Source organism: Arvicanthis niloticus, chromosome 3 (genome assembly GCF_011762505.2).
Source record: "Arvicanthis niloticus isolate mArvNil1 chromosome 3, mArvNil1.pat.X, whole genome shotgun sequence".
Classification (NCBI taxonomy): Eukaryota; Metazoa; Chordata; class Mammalia; order Rodentia; family Muridae; genus Arvicanthis; species Arvicanthis niloticus.
The window spans coordinates 25,919,160-25,938,899 of record NC_047660.1 but is presented as its reverse complement, the minus strand read 5'-3'; the positions used below and the strand labels follow the sequence as shown (position 1 = coordinate 25,938,899).

The 19,740-nt window shown below is 36.0% G+C and overlaps 1 protein-coding gene and 1 pseudogene across 1 annotated transcript in view; one reads left to right on the top strand and one right to left on the bottom strand.

The window, feature by feature from the left end:
* Klhl1 (kelch like family member 1) overlaps positions 1 to 19,740 on the bottom strand; it is a 356,587-nt gene that overhangs the window by 174,831 nt on the left and 162,016 nt on the right. Inside the window, exon 4 of the mRNA XM_034498949.2 lies at positions 19,183 to 19,379. Within this exon, the coding sequence (XP_034354840.1) occupies positions 19,183 to 19,379 (197 nt within the window). The remainder of the gene's footprint in view (positions 1 to 19,182; positions 19,380 to 19,740) is intronic.
* On the top strand, positions 9,697 to 10,969 carry LOC143441637 (uncharacterized; annotated as a pseudogene).

Here is a 19,740-nt window from a genome sequence, read left to right as displayed (position 1 = left end):
GGTGTTGGTCATACCCATTGTTTCATGAATTCTGAAAAACTGAGAATCCTACACCACATGATCCCACTCTACCATGTCTTTATAATGACATGGTGAAGTTTTGAGACCATGAGCTAAAAGAAACCTCTCAGCAACACAAAAGAAATTAATACACTGCTGGTTTAAAATATTCAGCAACCTCTGGGGTTTAATATGTAACATGGTTATTTATGGATTTGTCATTAATGAATCCTGGAAATGATACTTTAAAAAAAAAAAATAATCGTCATTCTGTCAGGAGCCATAATGGGACAAGCTAATAATTAGCAGGTGATCATCCTTAAATGGCTTGCCTTAGATTATTATATAATCTGCTACAAGTCAGCCCTCATTCAGCAAGGCTGTGAGGGACTTATTTTAGGAAAGATTCCTGCTATTAATATGCTTTTCCTATTACTATTATTATTATTTAAACATATGTAACAATCACTAAGCAATAGCATACCCCTTTGGAGCAGATCTCCGCAGATCCACAAAGATCTCATGGATCTTGTGGATGTCTTGTGTAGAAGCTATATAGAAAAATAGATGACTTCTTAAGTCTTAATGATGATCCTATAAGAATTCCTAAAATTTTATCAATGATTATTAAGCTCTTTTATAATGGGACTGCTATTATGTCCCTCTCTGATAGTCAAAACTGAAGGGAGCACTCTGCCAGTCTCCCAAGTGTAGTCAGTTGCCCTTAGATAATAACCAGACTTTCTCCTGCTCAGAGCACATTCCAAGAAGTTATAAACATTTAACCGAAGGTCACTAAAATGGAACTCACAATTTATTATAGGTGCTAGGACAGAAGACAAAATACTGCCTGAATTTTTCTATACAAATCTTCACTAATAACTTATAGTTTTAAACCTTCAGTGAACCTGTGGAGCTAGGCAGGAGAGAAATGTTTAGCCAGATTACTCCTAATGAATATGCATGTAAACATTCTCTGTTGTAAACTTCTATTTCAAATTATGATTTGATTTTTGGTGTAAACTTGTAATGAACTTTGTACCATGTGACCATGTTCTCTGAAAGATGCATAAGTACTGAAGTCAAAGACAAAGAGAGTAGTAAGAGTAGTCGTAGTAATAATCGTAGATGTAGAGGTTCCTTAAGAGCCATTCTTCCTTTTCTTTCCTTTCCTTTTCTCATGCTTAAAATTTTTTCATTTAGAATTTTTCCTTTGTTAGAATTTTTTCTTTTTCTCCACTTAAGACCTTTCTACTTTTCCTCTTAGATAGGTTTCACAGGAAATTTTTACACTTAGTAATAAGCTCTATAATAACTTCTCTAAGTGTTTTTTTTCTTCCTGTGACCTCAGATTAGCAGACATGTAAGTTAGAGCCCAGCAGCTCCTGCTGAGAGAGTACAAAGGCTATTTGCCTAATTCTCTGCTGTCTTTGAGCTGAGGATACCAGAAATGGCAGTTTCTGGCCAGAGAATACCAGAGGGCAAGCCAGCTACAGTAGCATAGTAAGTAAACTTTTCCAGCATAGATAAGTAAAATTTTATTACACAGCAACCGTAAATATCTCATAAGACAAAGTTCTTACCCCGAATCTCTTGTAAGATCCAAATTTTACCCCTAGTCTCCTAAGACCCTAGGTCTTATCCCCATGCCAAAGCTATTCCCATCCCCCTCAGCTGCCTCAAGAAGAACTAAAGAGGAGAAAAAAGAAGACTTCTCCTCCCTCCCACGCTGGGGCTGGCCCTGACACCATTCTAATTTAAGGAAAAAAAAAAAACAAACAAATCATAAATATCACAAAGAAAAATCATAGGGGAGATAGGAAGGTCATTATTGCCCAGGCTGCCCATTCCTCAAAGAGTTTGTTATTATTACATATCAGCCCTAGAAACTCATGAAATTGCTCATTATTCTTATCCTAAATCACTGATTACAAACAGAAAATAAAACTTTAATTTTATTCATTTTAAATTTTAAATTCTAACTTATACTTATATGCACATTAAATACTAAAATTTAACAATATTGAATATTCAATAATATCGAGATTTTTAAACAATTTGGTACTAATATAGTATACTGTTTCTTGTTCTAACAAAAATGTAAATGAAATATTTTACATTGGTAACTTTGAAACGTATAAATTCAAAGCTAAACTCCATTTATTCTCCCAAAACAATCTTTAATTCATGATTTATTATAAGAGTATGGGTAAAGGTAAAAAGTGTTTTTAAGCCCATAACTGTGAGCAGTGTCATGCATTTAGATGCTATGAACAGAAACATTAATAAAGTTGGTTCTCTGCCCAGGCACTCCTCTAATGGCTGATAGGGGCAAGAGAGCAATGAGAAGTGTCTTTAATGCTACTACACTGAAGAGCAGAGATGCTTGACAGATTCCAATGGCTTCATGCTCCAGTTATTACCCTTCTGCCTTTCAAAGTCTCTGATGAACAAAGTAGTTTCTCATTAGTCATGTTTGCACTATTTCTGCTTCCAGCTCAAATCTAATGACATCCTGAAGGTCAGGCTAGTCACCCTGAGTAGAAAGTGAGCATATAGCAGAGAAATGACATCAAGCAGTTTAGAAGAAAACATAAAAAAAAAAAAAAAAAAAAAAAAAAAAAAAAAAAAAACCTTAACTGAGTAACAAGGTTTCTTTCAGTTATTCAGTTGTTCCTATGCCTGAAGCATTTGACATTGATTTGTCTAAAAAAATTTATGCTTTGCTTCTTGGGTATTAGCAATTTAATCTGACACTGTAGGTAAATTGTAACCACCATACAAGAGTTATCATATTTGGCAAAATGGGAACTTTGTATAATACAATGTGTACTACACTTAATATTTTTATTCCATTAAAATTTAATAATCTAACTCTAGAAAATTATTTAATATCCTAAACCATACCTTACTCTTTTTATAATTGTTATAATACATGGCTTATGTGTATTATAAAGTAGTAAATAAATATAGTTATTAGTAAAATCATTCTTGGTAAAACTTGGGTGTAGTATATTCTGCAACTAGCTAGTACAAAGCCTTGGTTTCAATCTTACCAATGCAAATATATAGATGCATAACATATGCAAATATACACAAACTTGTATATAATATGTAACTTGTGTTACATGGACAGTAATATGTCAAGTAATGCTGAGAAAACTGCCGCTCAAGTATCCAGTGCAGAGGCAGATAGTACCCATTATTTTTGGATTTATTACCATTCTGCTACATGTGCATGGAAAATATTAACTTCTTTTCTAGAGAGGTTTCTTTTTTTTCTTTTCTTTTTTTCCTTCCTTCCTTTCTTTCTTTCTTTCTTTCTTTCTTTCTTTCTTTCTTTCTTCCTTCCTTTCTTTTAAAATCAAATATTTGCTTTATCATTTTCCCAGCCTGATATCACTATTATTGGAATTAAAACTTAGATCTGTTTATTACTCAAAGACTGAGACTTTCAATAACATGACATTTTATTCAATATGACCATCAAAATCCAAAAAAAAAAAAAAAAAAAAAAAAACCCAACACCTCAAAAGCTCTGTAATTGCAGCTCATCTAACTCTACTGTTTCACAAATTAGAGGAATGGATACAGAAAATGTGGTACGTTTACACAATGGAGTATTACTCAGCTATTAAAAACAATGAATTTGTGAAATTCTTAGGCAAACGGATAGCACTAGAAAATATCATCCTAAGTGAAGTAACCTAGTCACAGAAGAACACACATAGTATGCACTCACTGATAATTGGATATTAGCCTGAAAGCTTGCAATACCCAAGATACAACTCTCAGACCACATGAATCTCATGAAGAAGGAAGACCAAAGTATGGGTGATTTGGTCCTTCTTAGAGGAGTAACAGAATATACATGGGAGCAAATATGGAGACAGTGTGGGACAGAAACTGAAGGAAGGGCTGTCGGGAGACCATTCCACCTAGGTATCCATCCTATGTGCAGTCACTAAAGGTAGCCGCTGATCTGGATGGCAAAAAGTCCATGCTGACAGGAGCTTGATATAGTTGTCTCCTTAGAGGTCTGCCAGAGCCTAACAAGGTGGATGTTCACATCTAACTATTGAACTGATCAAGGGGTTCCCAATGGGGAGTTAGAGAGAAGACTGAAGGAGCTGAACGGGTTCGTGGCCCCATGGGGAGAGCAACAATACCAACCAACCAGAGCTCCTAGGGTCTAAACCACCAGCCTGGGAGCACAGAGGGAGGGACCCATGGCTCCAGCTATTTGTGTAGAGGAGGATGGCCTTGTCAGACACATAGGCGGGGAGAGGAGATTATTGGTCCCATGAAGATTGGATGCCCCAGTACGGGAAAATTTAAGAGTAGGGGGTAGGAGTGGGTGGGTGGGGGCATATCCCCATAGAAGCAGGAGGAGGGGGGATGGGATAGAGGGTTCCTAGGTGGGAAAGAAATGGGAAAACAGATAACATCTGAAATGTAAATAAAGTATCCAATAAAAATATATAATTAAAAAATAAATAAATAAAAATATTATGTTTCTAACACTTTCCAACCTACAATCCAATCACCTAAGAATATGTTTAAACAGGAAAAAGTTGGTTCAACCTCAGATCATTTCAAATTTTATCTTTTTGTAATATTATTCAAATTAAAATGAGCACTTATAATTTATGCAGACTTTTCATGAATCATTTGCTCATAACTTTCATAATCTATGGATGTACATAAACTTATATCTGACCAAATAATCAACACTGATGGTGATAATTTACTTTCATTCAACATATGAAGCATGAAATTATGGACAATATATTGTCTGTTTAATTCATTCTTATACTCCCATTATCACTGTCTTCAGGATCTGGAGCATGATAATAAAGGGTTAATGCAGTAATTCATCCTTTTATTCAATAATGAATTTAATATATGGATATATGTTAAAACATGGCTAAATATAGAACACGTTGCTAAAGAACAAACTATATAATCAGTCATATAAAGAACTTCAACAAAAATAAGAACATAGTATAAAGTCATTAACCAATAACTCATATAAGGATTATAGAGTAACATCATATTATATGGAATAGTGCAAACACAGACACCAGTCAGGGGAAAAAAATTGGAGAAGTATTTGCAATGATTCAGGGGAGAAGGTAATGTTAAGATTACATAGGAGATTTTTTGACAAAGTAAAGCAAGAAAGCAACAATCTCTAACAATGTGTGTATTAAAAGAACAGAACAGTAAGAATGATGGTATGGCTGGACCTTTAAAAGAAGTATAGGAATGTAGTAACAAAGCATGTCAAATACAAATACACATCCATGCACTGTTATTGGATGACAGAATACACAATTTATGAGTGTCACAATACCAGTAATTCAAGCTCTTGGGAGACAAAAGATTAAGTAGCAGGGTTTGAAAACAAACACTCTTTGGGAAACCAGAGACCATGTCTAAAATCTGAATAGCCTTAGATGATGTAGCATAAGATTGCACTTTTCTAGCATGTGTGAGACATTAGGTTCCATCCCCAGCAAAAAAAACAAAAAACAAAAAAAAAACCAAACAAACAAAACAAACAAACAAACAAAACAAAAAAACAAAACAAACAAACAAACAAAAAACAAACAAAAAAACAAAACAAAAAAAACCAATTAACTACTTATAAGCTTACAATAAACATACATACACACACACACACAGAGAGAAAAACAATTAAAATGAGAAGAAACTTTCATAAAAAGTGTAATGATATTTATTTTGCTTGGATACATTTTAACTAAAAATTAACAACTACTTTATTTAGAATTGAATGATATTAAGAGTGCCAATATAAATATCTATAGAATCTACTAGTGTGTGGAATATAACATATATGTTGAAATAATGTAAATTCCTTTACTTTTGAGCATAATATCAACACAGAACTTTCAAAATTATATGCAAGGAATCATATTTACAAGATATGTGATCTTTGAGATTACAATTTGTGGTTGTTTCAGTAGGTATGGTCCCTAGAGACTCATGTATATGAATGCATGGTCCATAGTGAATAGCACTATTAAGAGGTGTGGTCTTGTTAGATGTAGTAGATGTGGCCTTGTTGGAGAAAGTGTGTCACTGTGGGGGTGGGCTTTGGGGTCGTACATGCTCAAGCTATGCCCAGTGTTAATCAAGTCTCTCCATGCTGCCTAGAGATCAAGATGTAGAACTCAGACACAGGTCTGAACCTCCACTAGGGCAGATCAAAGTGTCTGTCCCTCTCCCCCCACACCACAGCTCACAGGTCTCCCAGGAGATCTGCCCTAACCAGGGACACAGATGACACCCCTGCCCAAGTAACTGCCTCAGATGGGAACTCCATAGAACCTAGCAGAAGTGGAAGCCCTCCCCTCTGCACAATTCCCATTTCCTTTCTGGTCTACACCTCCACCCAGGCAGATGGTGGTAAGTCTGTTCCTTTTCCTAAACCACAGTATGCCTGTCTCCTATGAGGTCCATCATAACAAGGTCACAAGAGGATTGTCCCAACCCAGGGACACAGGAGGCCTGCCCTAACCAGAGACACAGGCGCCCCCACCTCCATCCTCAACCAGAGACAGCACAGCCTGCCTCCCAGGAGGCCTGCTCTAATCCAGCACAGAGCTTTACCTGCCTCCAAAAAGGCAGACTCCAGCCAGAGACAACCAGGCCAGTTAACATCAGAGATAACCAGATGTTGAGGGGCAAACACAAGAGCATAGGCAACAAAAGCCAACATAATTAGGAAAAACATAGATCTCTTACCACGGTGAGCCATGGTTATGCTAACACACCTGAAAAGCAAGATACTGACCTAAAAGCCCATCTCATGAAGATAATAGAGGCCTTTAAGGAGGATATAAGCCCTTAAACAAATACAAGAAAACACAGGCAAACAAATGAAGGAAATGAACAAAATGGTCAAATACTTAAATTTGGAAATAGAAACAAGAAAGAAATAAAAAATGGAGGCAACCCTGGAGATAGTAAACCTGGGAAAGGGATCAGGACCTATAGTACATTAAAAACTTTAAGTAAAAAAGGCCAAGTAACATATAAAGGCAGACCTATCAGAATTGCATCAAACTTCTCAGTAGAGACTCTAAAGGCCAGAAAATCCTGGACAGATGTCATGCAGATCATAAGAGAACATGAATGCCTGCCCAGGCTACTAGAAACTAAGATATTCTATGACAAAATCAAATTTAAACAGTATCTTTCTACTACTTCAGCTCTACAAAAGATACTAGAAGGAACATTCCCAAAAAAGGAGGGTACCTACACTCATGAAAACAAAAGAAATTTATCATCTCACAACAAACCCAATAGAAGACAATTACACATATAAAATACCACCTCCAACAAAACAAAACAAAACAAAACAATAGGAACCAACAGTCACTGGTCTTTAATATCTCTGAACATCAATAGACTCAATTATCCAATTAAAAATACATAGCTAACAGATTGAATACACAAGCAGGATCCAGAGTTTGCTCCATAAAAGTAACATACCACAATGACAGACTTTTACTCTGAGTAAAAGACTTGAAAAGTTTTCCAAGCAAATGGAAACAAGGAATAAGCTGTAGTAGCCATTCTAATAATCAATAAAATAGACTCTGAGAACCTCATGATACCTTCTCCAAATCTGATCACATTATTAGACAAAAAACAAGCTTCAACAGATACAAAAAGATTGAAATAATCTCATGTATACAATCAGATCACCAAGGATTAAGGCTGGTCTTCAATAACAAAAACAGAAACTCCACATGCTCATGGAAACTGAACAAATATCTACTAAATAATATATTGGTCAGAGGAGAGATAAGAAAGAAATTAAAGACTTTCTAGAATTAAATGAAAACAAAGACACAGCAAACTCAAACTTATGGGACACAATGAAAGCAGTGCTAAGAGAAAAATGTATAGCACTAAGAGCCTTTCTAAAGAAATTAAAAGAGTTTCTACACTAGCAACCTAACTGAACACCTGAAAGCCCTAGAACAAAAAAGAGCAAGCAAGCTCTAGAGGAGTAGACCGCAGAAAATAATCAAACTGAGGGCTGAAATCAACCAAACAGAAACAAAGAAAACTACAAAGAATCAACAAAACCAAGAGTTGGTTCTTTGAGAAAATAAACAAGATAGATAAAACCTTAGCCAAAGTAACTAAAGGACAAAGGGACAGGATCCAAATGAACAAAATTAGAAATTAAAAGGGAGACATAATAACAGAAACTAAGGAAATTAAAAAAAAAAAATCACCAGCTTTTACTACAAAAGCCTATACTCGACAAAAATGGAAAATCTAGATGAAATGGGTGAGTTTTTAGATAGATACCGCATGCCAAAGTTAAATCAAGATCAGGTAAACTGTCAAAACAGTCACACAACTATTAAGGAAATAGAAGCAATCATTAAAAGTCTCCTAACCTCCCAACCCCCCCCCCCAAAAAAAACAACAAAAACTACAAAACAACAAACAAACAAAAATTCTACCAGAGAATTATTACAGCTAATAAACAACTTCAGTAAAGTGGCTGGATGTAAAATTAACTCAAACAAATCAGTAGCCTTCCTTTATACAAAGGATACACAGGCTGCAAAATGGATTTGGGAAACAACACACTTTACAATACATACAAATAATATAAAATATCTTTGTGTAACTCTAATTGAGCAAGTGAAAGGTATGTAGACAAGAACTTCATGTCCCTAACGAAAGAAATCAAAGACCTTAGAAAATGGAAAGACTTCCTATGTTCATGAATTAACAGTAAAATTAGCCATTTACTGAAAGCAACCTACAGATTCAATCGATCCCCATCTGAAGCCCCCAGACTCGAGAGACTCTTACTCAAGTCTCAGGAAATCACAGCCACCCCAAAAACCCAAGACACCGTACCTGGATGCAATCAGCAGAGGTTTATTGGGGAGAGTTGGCTAGCCAAAGGTCAAACTTCTCTTCCATGCAGGAACAAAGTTTGACAAAAGGCCAGCAAGCTGAAGGGCCTTTTTTATATCATGGGGTGGGGAAAAGGAGGAATTTTCGCACAGTTACACATGATTGGTTGCATTTTCGTGAGGTTACACATGATTGGTTGTTTTACAAATTTTGAACATCAGCAGGCTGTAACACTGGGAAAACCTCGGTGGGGTGGGGGGGGGGGTAACCAAGAACAGTGGAAAGTTAGCTAGTTCTTGGAACCACCCGATGACTTACATCTTTCTCTGTGGTCAGGAATGTGTCTTCTTGCTTTGGGCCTTCCCCACCCTGAGGCTTGAGAAATGTTAATCCAGCAAGTGTCCTCTGATTCAGGGATAATGTCCTCCACCCGGAATGTATCCCAGGGCAGTGAAAGCCTGAAATCTTACATTCAGTTCCACCTTCTAGAACCTGTACTCTTTTTGCTCAGGTCTAAGGGCAAAGAAAAAGCCTGTATATATTTCATAAAATGGTCTTTATAATTTTTCACTCTACACATCAAAATTCCAACACATTTTTATAGACATTGAAAGAACAATTCATTCTCCACTTCATATCAAATAACAACAAAAACAACAAAAATATCAGTTTCTTGAAAACAATTCCCAACAATAAAAGAACTTCTGGGAATGCTGTGCTTGAGTTTCCTTTCCCGGGTACTTGTTCTGCTGACTGCAACTCCATAGGGAGAACACCTGGATGCATCTGGATCAGGAAATAGAGCCAGTGATCTTTGAGGATGTGGCTGTGAACTTCACTCTAGGAAAGTGGACTATGTTGGATTCTAGTCAAAATAAGCTCTACAGAGATGTGATGAAGGCAACCTTTATGAACTGATCTCAATAGGGAAAACAGAAGAAGAAGATAATGAAGAAGAGTACCAAAATCCTAAGGGAAACCTGAGAACTCTGGTTGACAGACTCTGTAAATATGATTATGGTAATCAGTATGAAGAAACGCACGGACAGAGTCCAGAGCGTGCTGTGAATGAAAGATTGTCTCCAGCCATAAATGAATGTGAAAGAGACACCTTATTCATTTACTCTCAGACATGCACTTCAAAGGTCAAACTGGAGAGAAACTGTCCCAGTATCAGAAACACATGGAGAAGGTTTGAAACATAAAAAAATGTTGGGAGGACTTCACTTATTCTGAGTTGCTTTGGATGCATAAAAACCTTCCCATGAGACAGAAATCCTATGAAAATAAGCTAACGAAGCCTCTAGGAGTTTCACTTCCGATCATGATTATGAGGGAACTTACACTAAAGAGAACAAAGTGGGAAAGCATGGAGTGATTCCTGCAGCCTTCTCTGGCATGAAAGAAGTCACATTCAAGAGAAATGTCACACATGTAAGCAATGTGGAAAAGCATTTAGTCATCCCTCATAGCCTCACAAACATGAAAAAAATCACACTGGTGAGAAACCTTATGTATGTGCACATTGTGGGAAAGTGTTCTTTGATCACAGAACCTGTCACAATCATGAAAGGACTCACACCAGAGTGAAACTCTTTGCTTGTAAGCAATGTGCTAAAGCATTTCTTCATCCCTGCCAACTTCTCATTCATGAACAAATTCATACTGGAGAGAGACCTTTTGTATGTAAGCATTGAGGAAAAGCTCTCAGTTATTCCAGTGCTTGCTACTACAATGAAACAATTCACACTAGAGAGAAACCCTGTGTCTGTAAGCAATATAGGAAAGCATTCAAATATTCTGCATACCTTCACATACATGAACGATCCCACAGTGGAGAAAAACCCTATGCGTGTAAACATTATGGCAAAGCCTTTGCTTTATGCCACTGGATGTTACAAACATGAATGAACTCACACAGGAGAGAAATCATTCATGTGTGTTCAACATGGGAAACTTTCACTTTTTCCAATCTCTTCGAATACATGAAAAATATCACACTGGAGAGAAGCCCTATATATGTAACCTGTTCCACATACCTTCTCAGACATGAAAGAACTCACAGTGAGAAGAAACTCAGTGGATAATATTTCTACCAGTGTAACTCATGAGAATGTCTGATGTTAACTTTTATTTTGAGGTATTATGAAAAACAACCGAGAGACACTGTAAGATTACAAAAACTGCAGAAGTATAAGTTTGGTCTCCTGTGCTTTCTGTAGGATGACAACCTGTACAACAGGTTCTGCTGCTGTCTGTCTTTCATTCCAGCAATGAGAAAGTAAAGGCTAAGCAATTATAATATTCAGTGAAGCCTGTGCTGTTTACTGGGTTTGAACACCACTTGGGAATTGTCTGTAAATATAAAAAAGGTTACATTTTTACTAATAAGATAAAATTTATGAAATTATCTCATGTGGTTGAGTCCTATAAAAGAAATATGAAGATATTGAAGGTTAATTTGTGTTACAAAATTTCTGAAAATAATCCATCTGAAAGAGAAGAATAAAATTAAAAATAAAGAACTTCTGGAAAGATCACCATCCCTAACCTCAAGCTATATTAGTGCAATAGCAAAAACAAAACAAAACAAAAAAACTGTTATTGGTGCAGAGACAGACTTCAAAGAAATAAAATTGAAGACTCAGAAATAAACTGACTTACCTTTGTACCCTTAATTTTTGACAAAGAAGCCAAAACAATACAGTGGGGAAAAAAAGCATCTTCAACAAATGGTGCTGGTCTAACTGTTGGTCTGCATGTAGAAGAATGAAAATTTGTTCACATTTATCATCTAGTACAAAGCTCAGTCACTCAAAGACCTTCACATAAAACCAGATACACTGAATCTAATAGAAGAGAAATTGAGAAATAGCCTCAAACCCATTGGCACAAGGATAAATTTTCAGAACAGATCACCAGTGCCTCAGGCTCTAAGATCAACAATTGACAAATGGTATCTTATGAAACTGAAAAGCTCTGTAAGGCAAAGGATACTAACAATAAATAGAACAGCAACCTAGACATTAGAGAAAAATCTTCACTATGCCTACATTCAATAAAGGGCTAATACCAAAATATACAAAGAACTCAAGAAGTTAAACTGCAAAAAATCAAAAAGCTCCCTACAGAGTTAAACCAAGAATTCTCAACTGAGGAATCTCAAGTGCCAATTAAAAGAAGCACTTAAAGAAATGGGCAATAATATCCTTAGCCATCAGGGAAACACAAGTCAAAACGACCCCTTGATTCCACCTTACACCAATTCGAATGACTAAGATCAAAAACTCAAGCAACAGCAGATGCTGGCAAGGATGCAGAAAAAGAAGAACAATACTTCTCCAATGCTGGTGAGATTGCAAACTGATACAACCACTCTGAAAATCAATCTGGAGTTTCCTCAGAAAATTGAAATAGTTCTATCGGAAAATCCAGCTATACCACTCCTGAGCACATATCCAAAATATTATCCACAATATCACAAAGACATGTGTTCCACTATGTTCATAGCAGCCTTATTTGTAATAATCAGTAGCTGGAAAAAAACTCAGATGTCCCTCAACCGAAGAATGGATACAGAAAATGTGGTTCATTTACACAATGAAATACCACTCAGCTAATACAAATAAGGGTATCATGAATTTTGCAGACAATGGATGGAACTATAAAATATCATCCTGAGTGAGGTAACCCAGATCCAAAAGACATACATGATATGTACTCAGTGATGATGGGATATTAGCCCAAAAGCTCAGAGTACCCACAATACAACTCACAGACCATATGAAACCTAACAAGAAGGAAGAGCCAAGTGTGGATGCTCCAATCACACTTAGAAGGAGGAACAAATTAATCACAGGAGGCAGAGGAAGGGAGGAACATGGGTAGGAGAGATAAGGGGGACAAAAAAGGGAGGACATGATCATTTATAAGCAGAGAGAGGAGAGACACCCACGGAACCCTGAGAATGAATGAAATTATGCAGCAGTTTGGGGTGGGTGATGTGGGGAGCCACTAGAATGTCCCAAACACCAAGAATATGAGAGGTCTCCAGGAACCAATGGGGATGACCTTAGGCAAAATGACCATCAGTTGGGAAATGGAAGCTGAAGCAACCACCTCCAGTAGATAGACATAGCTTCCAATTGAAGAAAGGTGCCATCCACTCATTTCAAAATGTTTGACCCAGAATTGCTTGTCTCTAAAGAAAATGCAGAGACAAAAATCTAGCAGATACTGAAGAAATGGCCATCCATAGACTGCCCCACCCTGATATCCATTCCATGTATAGGCACCAAACATCAACACTATTGCTGGTGCCATGCTGTGCTTGCAGACAGGAGCCTGGCATGGCTGTCCACAGAGGCTCTACCAGCACCTGACTGAGACAGACACAGATACTTACAGACAACCTTTGGACTGAGTTTGAGGATGTCTATGGAAGTGTTAGGGGAAGGATTGAAGGAGCTGAAGGGGAATGGAACCCCAACAGTATCAACTAACAGGACCCTCAGAGCTCTCAGGGACTAAGCCACTAAGCAAAGAGCAAATGACCCCTGTTACATATGTAGCAGAGGACTGCTTTGTCTGGCCTCAGTGGAAGGATATACTTGGTATTGTAGAAGCTTGATGGCCCAGAGGAGGGGATGCTAAAAGGGTAAGGTAGGAATGGGCAGGTGAGTGGGTGAGCACCCTTGTAGAGGCAAAAGGGAAGGGAAATAGGGTGGGGTGTTTGTGCAGGAGGCAGTGGGAAGGGGGTAACTTTTGAAGTGTAAATAAATAAAATAATTAAACAAGCAAAACTGTAGAACTCTCAGCTCTGTCTCCAGCACCATGTTGGCCTTGATGCTGCCACACTTCCTGGCATGATAATTATTACTAAACTTCTGAAACTGTAAGCCAGCCTCAACTAAATAATGTTCTTTATGAGTGGGCATGGTGTTGGCATCTTGTCACAGCAATATAACCCTAAGATACAACTTGAAGAATATGAAAAATACATTACTAGATTAGGGAAACATCCAAATCACACTATATGGCTAAAAAATAGGTAGGTAAGCTGAATCTTGAATAGTCATGGAGAAGTCTAGGAAAGCTCAGGAAAGTTTCTACTAATGATTTCAAACTTCACTGTAATGTAAGTTTTTTTCAGAAACACTATGTAAGAAGATAGTGTCTTCTGTAAAAACCTACCAAAAACTGCAATTGTTTATAACACTAATAGTGAGAGGCATAGCTTTTAAGTACTCACTTGGAACTTCATTTTAATATTTTCCTAAAACTATACAATCAATTGCCTATTTGTTTAAAGATTCTGTTAAAATATATATTTATCTTTCAATTTTCCTACGTATGTACTTGCTTTTACCTGTGTGGGATAATGGCTCTTGTGCTACTTTTCTTTGATATATGCTTTTCACTGATAAACTATAACCTTGAACTATTTGATGAGAGGAATTATAGGTTTTGATATTTTTATCATATTCAAAAGGCAGAACTAACCTTAAGGCCAAGTGGAAGTTATGATGGTAGTGAGACATCTGTCCCATCAGGAAAAGATGCCAACTCTGAATATACTTTGAAAATCCCATTCCACATTCATTTTTAACCCCTGATGCACTATTTTATATATGTATATAAGATATATTATATATATATATACATAATATATATAATATATATAAAATTTAATAAAAGATGTATTGTAGGTAAGCTGAATTATTATTATATATACAATACATCTTTTATTATTACAGTATCTTTTAATATTACAATATCTTTTATTACATACAATATATCTTTTATTATTTATGTGTAAGTGTGAATGTCTGTGTGGATAATGTACATTTTTATACATGTGCTCAAAATGACAGTGGTGTAATAAACCTCCTGTAGCTGAAATAATAGGTAGTTCTGAACCATGATATGTTGTAGATGTGTATCGAACTCTGGTTTTTCACAAAAGCAATAAGTACTCTTAACTGACGAGCTGCCTCTTTAGCCCTTGAGTTATACTTCATATACTATTTAATATAAAAATTTACCTTGTTACTAAAATTAAAATGAAGAATGACAAGTGCATATCCTACTGGTTTTTTTTAATATAACTTCTTCACATCAATCACATAAAACCCATCTATTTTCATGGCCTATTTTCATTCAATGAAGATAAATCATACTGTTTGTTTATATTTTGGTTTTAAATGCATCTTCAAATTATGTAAAAATATTTTCCTTCTTGTGATCCACATGATTTTTTTCATATTATACTTTACTGTTTTTGAAATGTGGCATTCATAATTACCTAATGTTTATTAATGAAAGATAATAAATTATTCAGTGACTTTCCCTCAGTGATTTTAGAGCTGTTTCTACACGCATAAGCCAAAGATTGAATTAGTATTGGAGATTCCATTTCACACTGCTGTCTAATATTGGGTTTTCAGTCAAAACTTTTCTACGGGTTTTACACATGAAACACTCACCTGGGTCACACAATTGCAAAAACAAACTAACAAATGATAAGGTCTGGTTTGTGCAAAGCAAAGTTCTTAGGAAGCAAATAAAACTAAATCAAATTTCTTAGGAAGCACATAAAACTAGACTACTCATGTGTAAACAATTTGAATAAAAATTTGAGGGAATCTACATTATGACATTATAGAGATAGTAGGAAAAATGAGTGTTTAGTGTTACTGAATTCATTTTTAAAAAGTACAACTAAAAGTAATAAATATACTTTGAAAGCATAGATGATATAGATTGACTAATAATATGCTCCTGATTAAACAGAATCAAGAGGCAAATTTGTGATCAGAAATTATAACATCAAATGTAAACGACTATTTTTCAAGTGTTAAATGTTAAGGAAGAAAAACTACAAAGGACAAATGGGTAGAAATGGGTAGTAACTATTTTTCTCTTAAATATTAACCATGAACAACTGAAGGATACTGTATATTCATAGTTCTGAAATTTTGGACATAATTTAAATTTCAATAGACATAGTATTACACATAATTCATTCACCATCTCAAAGATAAAATTTTATGGAAGCATCAGAGCATACAATATCATACCTAGAAATCTTTCATTGTTTTATGTGTGCTTTCATAAATAATATACACATTAAAACTGTAAAATTAGTGTTAATTTTTCAAACAAAGTAAAGGCAGTCCAAGCAGCTGCAAAGAAAACATTTTTTATTACTGAATTAATAATTTCCAACCAGACCAGAAGGGACTATTATCCCTCTTGATATGGCAGCATACTGTTATTTGGCTAAGTAAGCCTGGGGCTCTAAACTGTAATGAAATGTGCCCAATTAAATGACAGCAGGTGGACCTTGATATTTTGGTTGATAAAGTACTTGTTTACACTGATTTTGAATGCTTTATATCATTTCAAAAATGGTGCTGTGACCTGTCATGGAATCTTTCCAAAGATTCAGTAAGAGAATAACAATCTGTTTCTTCTTTTATCTATGAGTTTTATCAAACTTTTAATCTGATTAAAAATTTAAAATATAAACATTAGAAGATACTGAAATTCTAAGATTAATGATTAGGATACTTTTAAATATTGATTACATTTGTAACTTAAAAATGATTGTTCTGTTTTACTTTTGAAATAAAAAGGATCAAAAATTTTTACTTTTGCTTACTATGTGTAATTTTACTGTGAGTTGCTAATGAAATAGTCTATAACATTTTATTTATTTATTTAAATAATCAAAATCAAAGTTACTTATATAAAACATATTACTAATCTAGAGTATCCTTTATTGTATGTATGTGTATGACATTAGAATAATTGTACCTAGCAAGTGAACTATAATAAATATTGAGTTTTGTATCAATTTATACTTTCTTTACTGGAAGTAATATGAAAAATCCATCAACATGAAAGAGACACATTTAAAATGTACAACTCATGGGTTTAGAGATGACTCAGTGGTTAAGAACATTGTTATTCTTTTTTAAAAATAATTAATTTTATTTTCAATGTTCATTGGTGTTTTGACTACAAGTATCTCTGTGTGAGGTGTCAGATCTCTGGAACTAGAGTTAACACAGGTGTGAACTGCCATGTCAGAGGATTAAACCATATTCCTCTGGGAGAGCAGCTGAGTCTCTTGACTGCTAAGCCATCTCTCTTGTGTCCCCGTTGCTGTTTTTGAAAGTGACCTGTAGCGGCGTATGTTCCCATGCTAATTATGCTACCAAAAAACCTGTTTTCAGTATTCCTGCACATGAAGCTAAAGGAAGCCTGTCCCCAGTGATGGTTGACTAGTAAATAAAGTCAATGAGTGGGCAGGGAGATAGAGGTAGGACTTTTAGGATTCTTGGGAAAGGACTGAGGAAAGAGGAAGAGGGGAATTCTGCCATGACGAGGGCATAGGAGAAGGACCACTTCTGAAGGCGCAGGAGGGCGAGACAGCCAACATGCAGGTTCAAAAAGAAAGTGGCCCCAGGAGAGCTGCCCAGCAGGGTCCGGGCAGTAATGATAAAATATAGATTCAGTAAATGGTAACTTGGGTATATCGGAGGTGAGTGTCTTTAGCCAGTGGAGTTAGGGAGTGGTCTAGCCATTGAGCTCTTTAAGGTATTTAAAATATAACACTGTGTATGTCTGTCCTTCTAGGGAACCCAGAGCATTGGGGCAGTAGCAAGAAGCATGCACATGTACCCACTGGGAAGTAAAGAGCAGATTAACATAATGTTTTATAGAGTAAATTAGCATAATACTAAAACAATGACCCAGGTTCAATTTCCAGAAACCTTATGGAGGCACACAGCAAAAGGTGCACATACATACATACATACACACATGTGGATCAAACAACAAAAGAAATAAGATAAAATAAAATTTTAAAAGTTAAAAACATAAAAATAAGGTATACAATTAAAAGGACTTTTACAAGCTTTATAATTCTGATGAAAGCACCACTATAGAATGAAAGTTGTTGCAAACCAATCACAATTTTGAAATGTTTCAAGGATATTTGTTGACTGCTTTGCATGCCTCTTATACTTTCGAATTATGAAAACATTTTGTAAAGTTAATTTAGAAAATACATACCAAGTGTTGTCTATTTGTAAATATTTGCCTTGAAAAAAATTGCAAATTTGTATACCAGACAGGCATAAGAACTGGCAAGGTGGGCGGGCTCAAACCCCGGTATCTCAGAGATCTGAGACAGCAGGACTGGAGCTGCCTTCTTCTTGCCTGCTCTGTAGCATTGACCATGATGCCCAACTGAGAGGACCTCAGGCAGTCAGTCACATAATGCAGCACCTCAGATGCCTCTCACATGCTAACAAAGCATCTCAGTAAACTTAGACTTCAGCTAATGACCTTCCCTTCCTGGATACTCTCATGCCCTTCTCAAAATAATCCCTGGTTCATCCCAAATAAAGTATATGCATTCACATGCAGAACCAATGAAGAAACACGAACAAGCTGAGATAGTCTCAGAGAGCTGTTTTTTTAGAGATGGCCAATCAGAAGAAAGGGGTACAACATTATGACTAAAGAAGAAGGCTTTCTCTCATTTCCTGCAACTGAGGCACTCAGCACGAGCTCCCACTTGGATTGGACCCTGTTCATCTTCAGGTCTAGCATGCCATGACATTCTCAGGCCAGTAAGAGAGATGGGGATACCCTGTCCCCTGCTGTTCCTGACTTCTCCAGGCAGTAAATTAGAGGTGCCCATGTACCCAGAAACATTTATCTCAGACCAAGCTTTCATTTTTCTGGTTTGGTGAACACATTACTCTGATGCCCTGAAGGGGGCTTCAGACTCTGCCTTCTCTCTGAGCTGGTGTATTGGCAGTACCCAGACACAGCTGGCTGAGAAAGACTGAAGCAGGGACCCATACCAATGACACAAATAAACACTGTACACTACCCATTTCAGTTGCAAGATTAATATCCACAAATCTTTCAGATAGAGTTGCCCTATATATAATCCTATATGATAGACTTTGAAAAAAAAATTGGTTTATCAACATTTAGAATCCTAGATAGTCAACATCCAAATGTCAATATTGTGTATAAAAATAATAATGTCATAAAATTAACATATGGCCAATATTATTATTTACCTTGAGACTTTAAAATATTATGTAATAACAGTCAAAATGAAAATATACTAATCACATGACACATTTTAATCACAAAATGATTATAGGAAGCCATAACAGTTCCTGTCTCATTTGATATTATACTGCAATACTCCACTGCTTAAATATTAAGTCTCCTTACCATGGTATAGCTGTGTGCCACCTTCATTAATTCAATACATCCTTGAGCATCTGCAAATGCCCGGATTCCTAAACAGTTGGATGGATGCAGAAGTTTCATGAGGAAGTGACAACACACTTCAACCACTTGAGGGAGCTGGAGAAGGCACGCAGCTGCAAGGAGGTTTTCAATCGTGTCTTCTTTTAATTCCAAACAACCTAAAGTGCAACCAAAAAATTGTATGAAATTTGTTTTTTTAGCGTTTCTCACATGGCTCATATAGTAACTAGGTCTTTCCTCACTTAAGTTGGGATGTTTGACTGTCCTGATAATGTGCCAGTCTTATACAGGCAGCATAGTTACTCTTAATTAATATGTACAACAGTACACAAACAATTAACATTCTTTAAGAGGTATTTTCAATCATTTTTTCCTAAGAATTGATGACATTTCACCTAATATATGGAATATATTTTAAGTTCTTGTCATTAAACTGTCAGCAAAAGGGAAGATTATGTATTAAAAACTGTAACACACTTAACCTGCCCTTCATCCACGCATGCCCTCCTCTACTAGCTG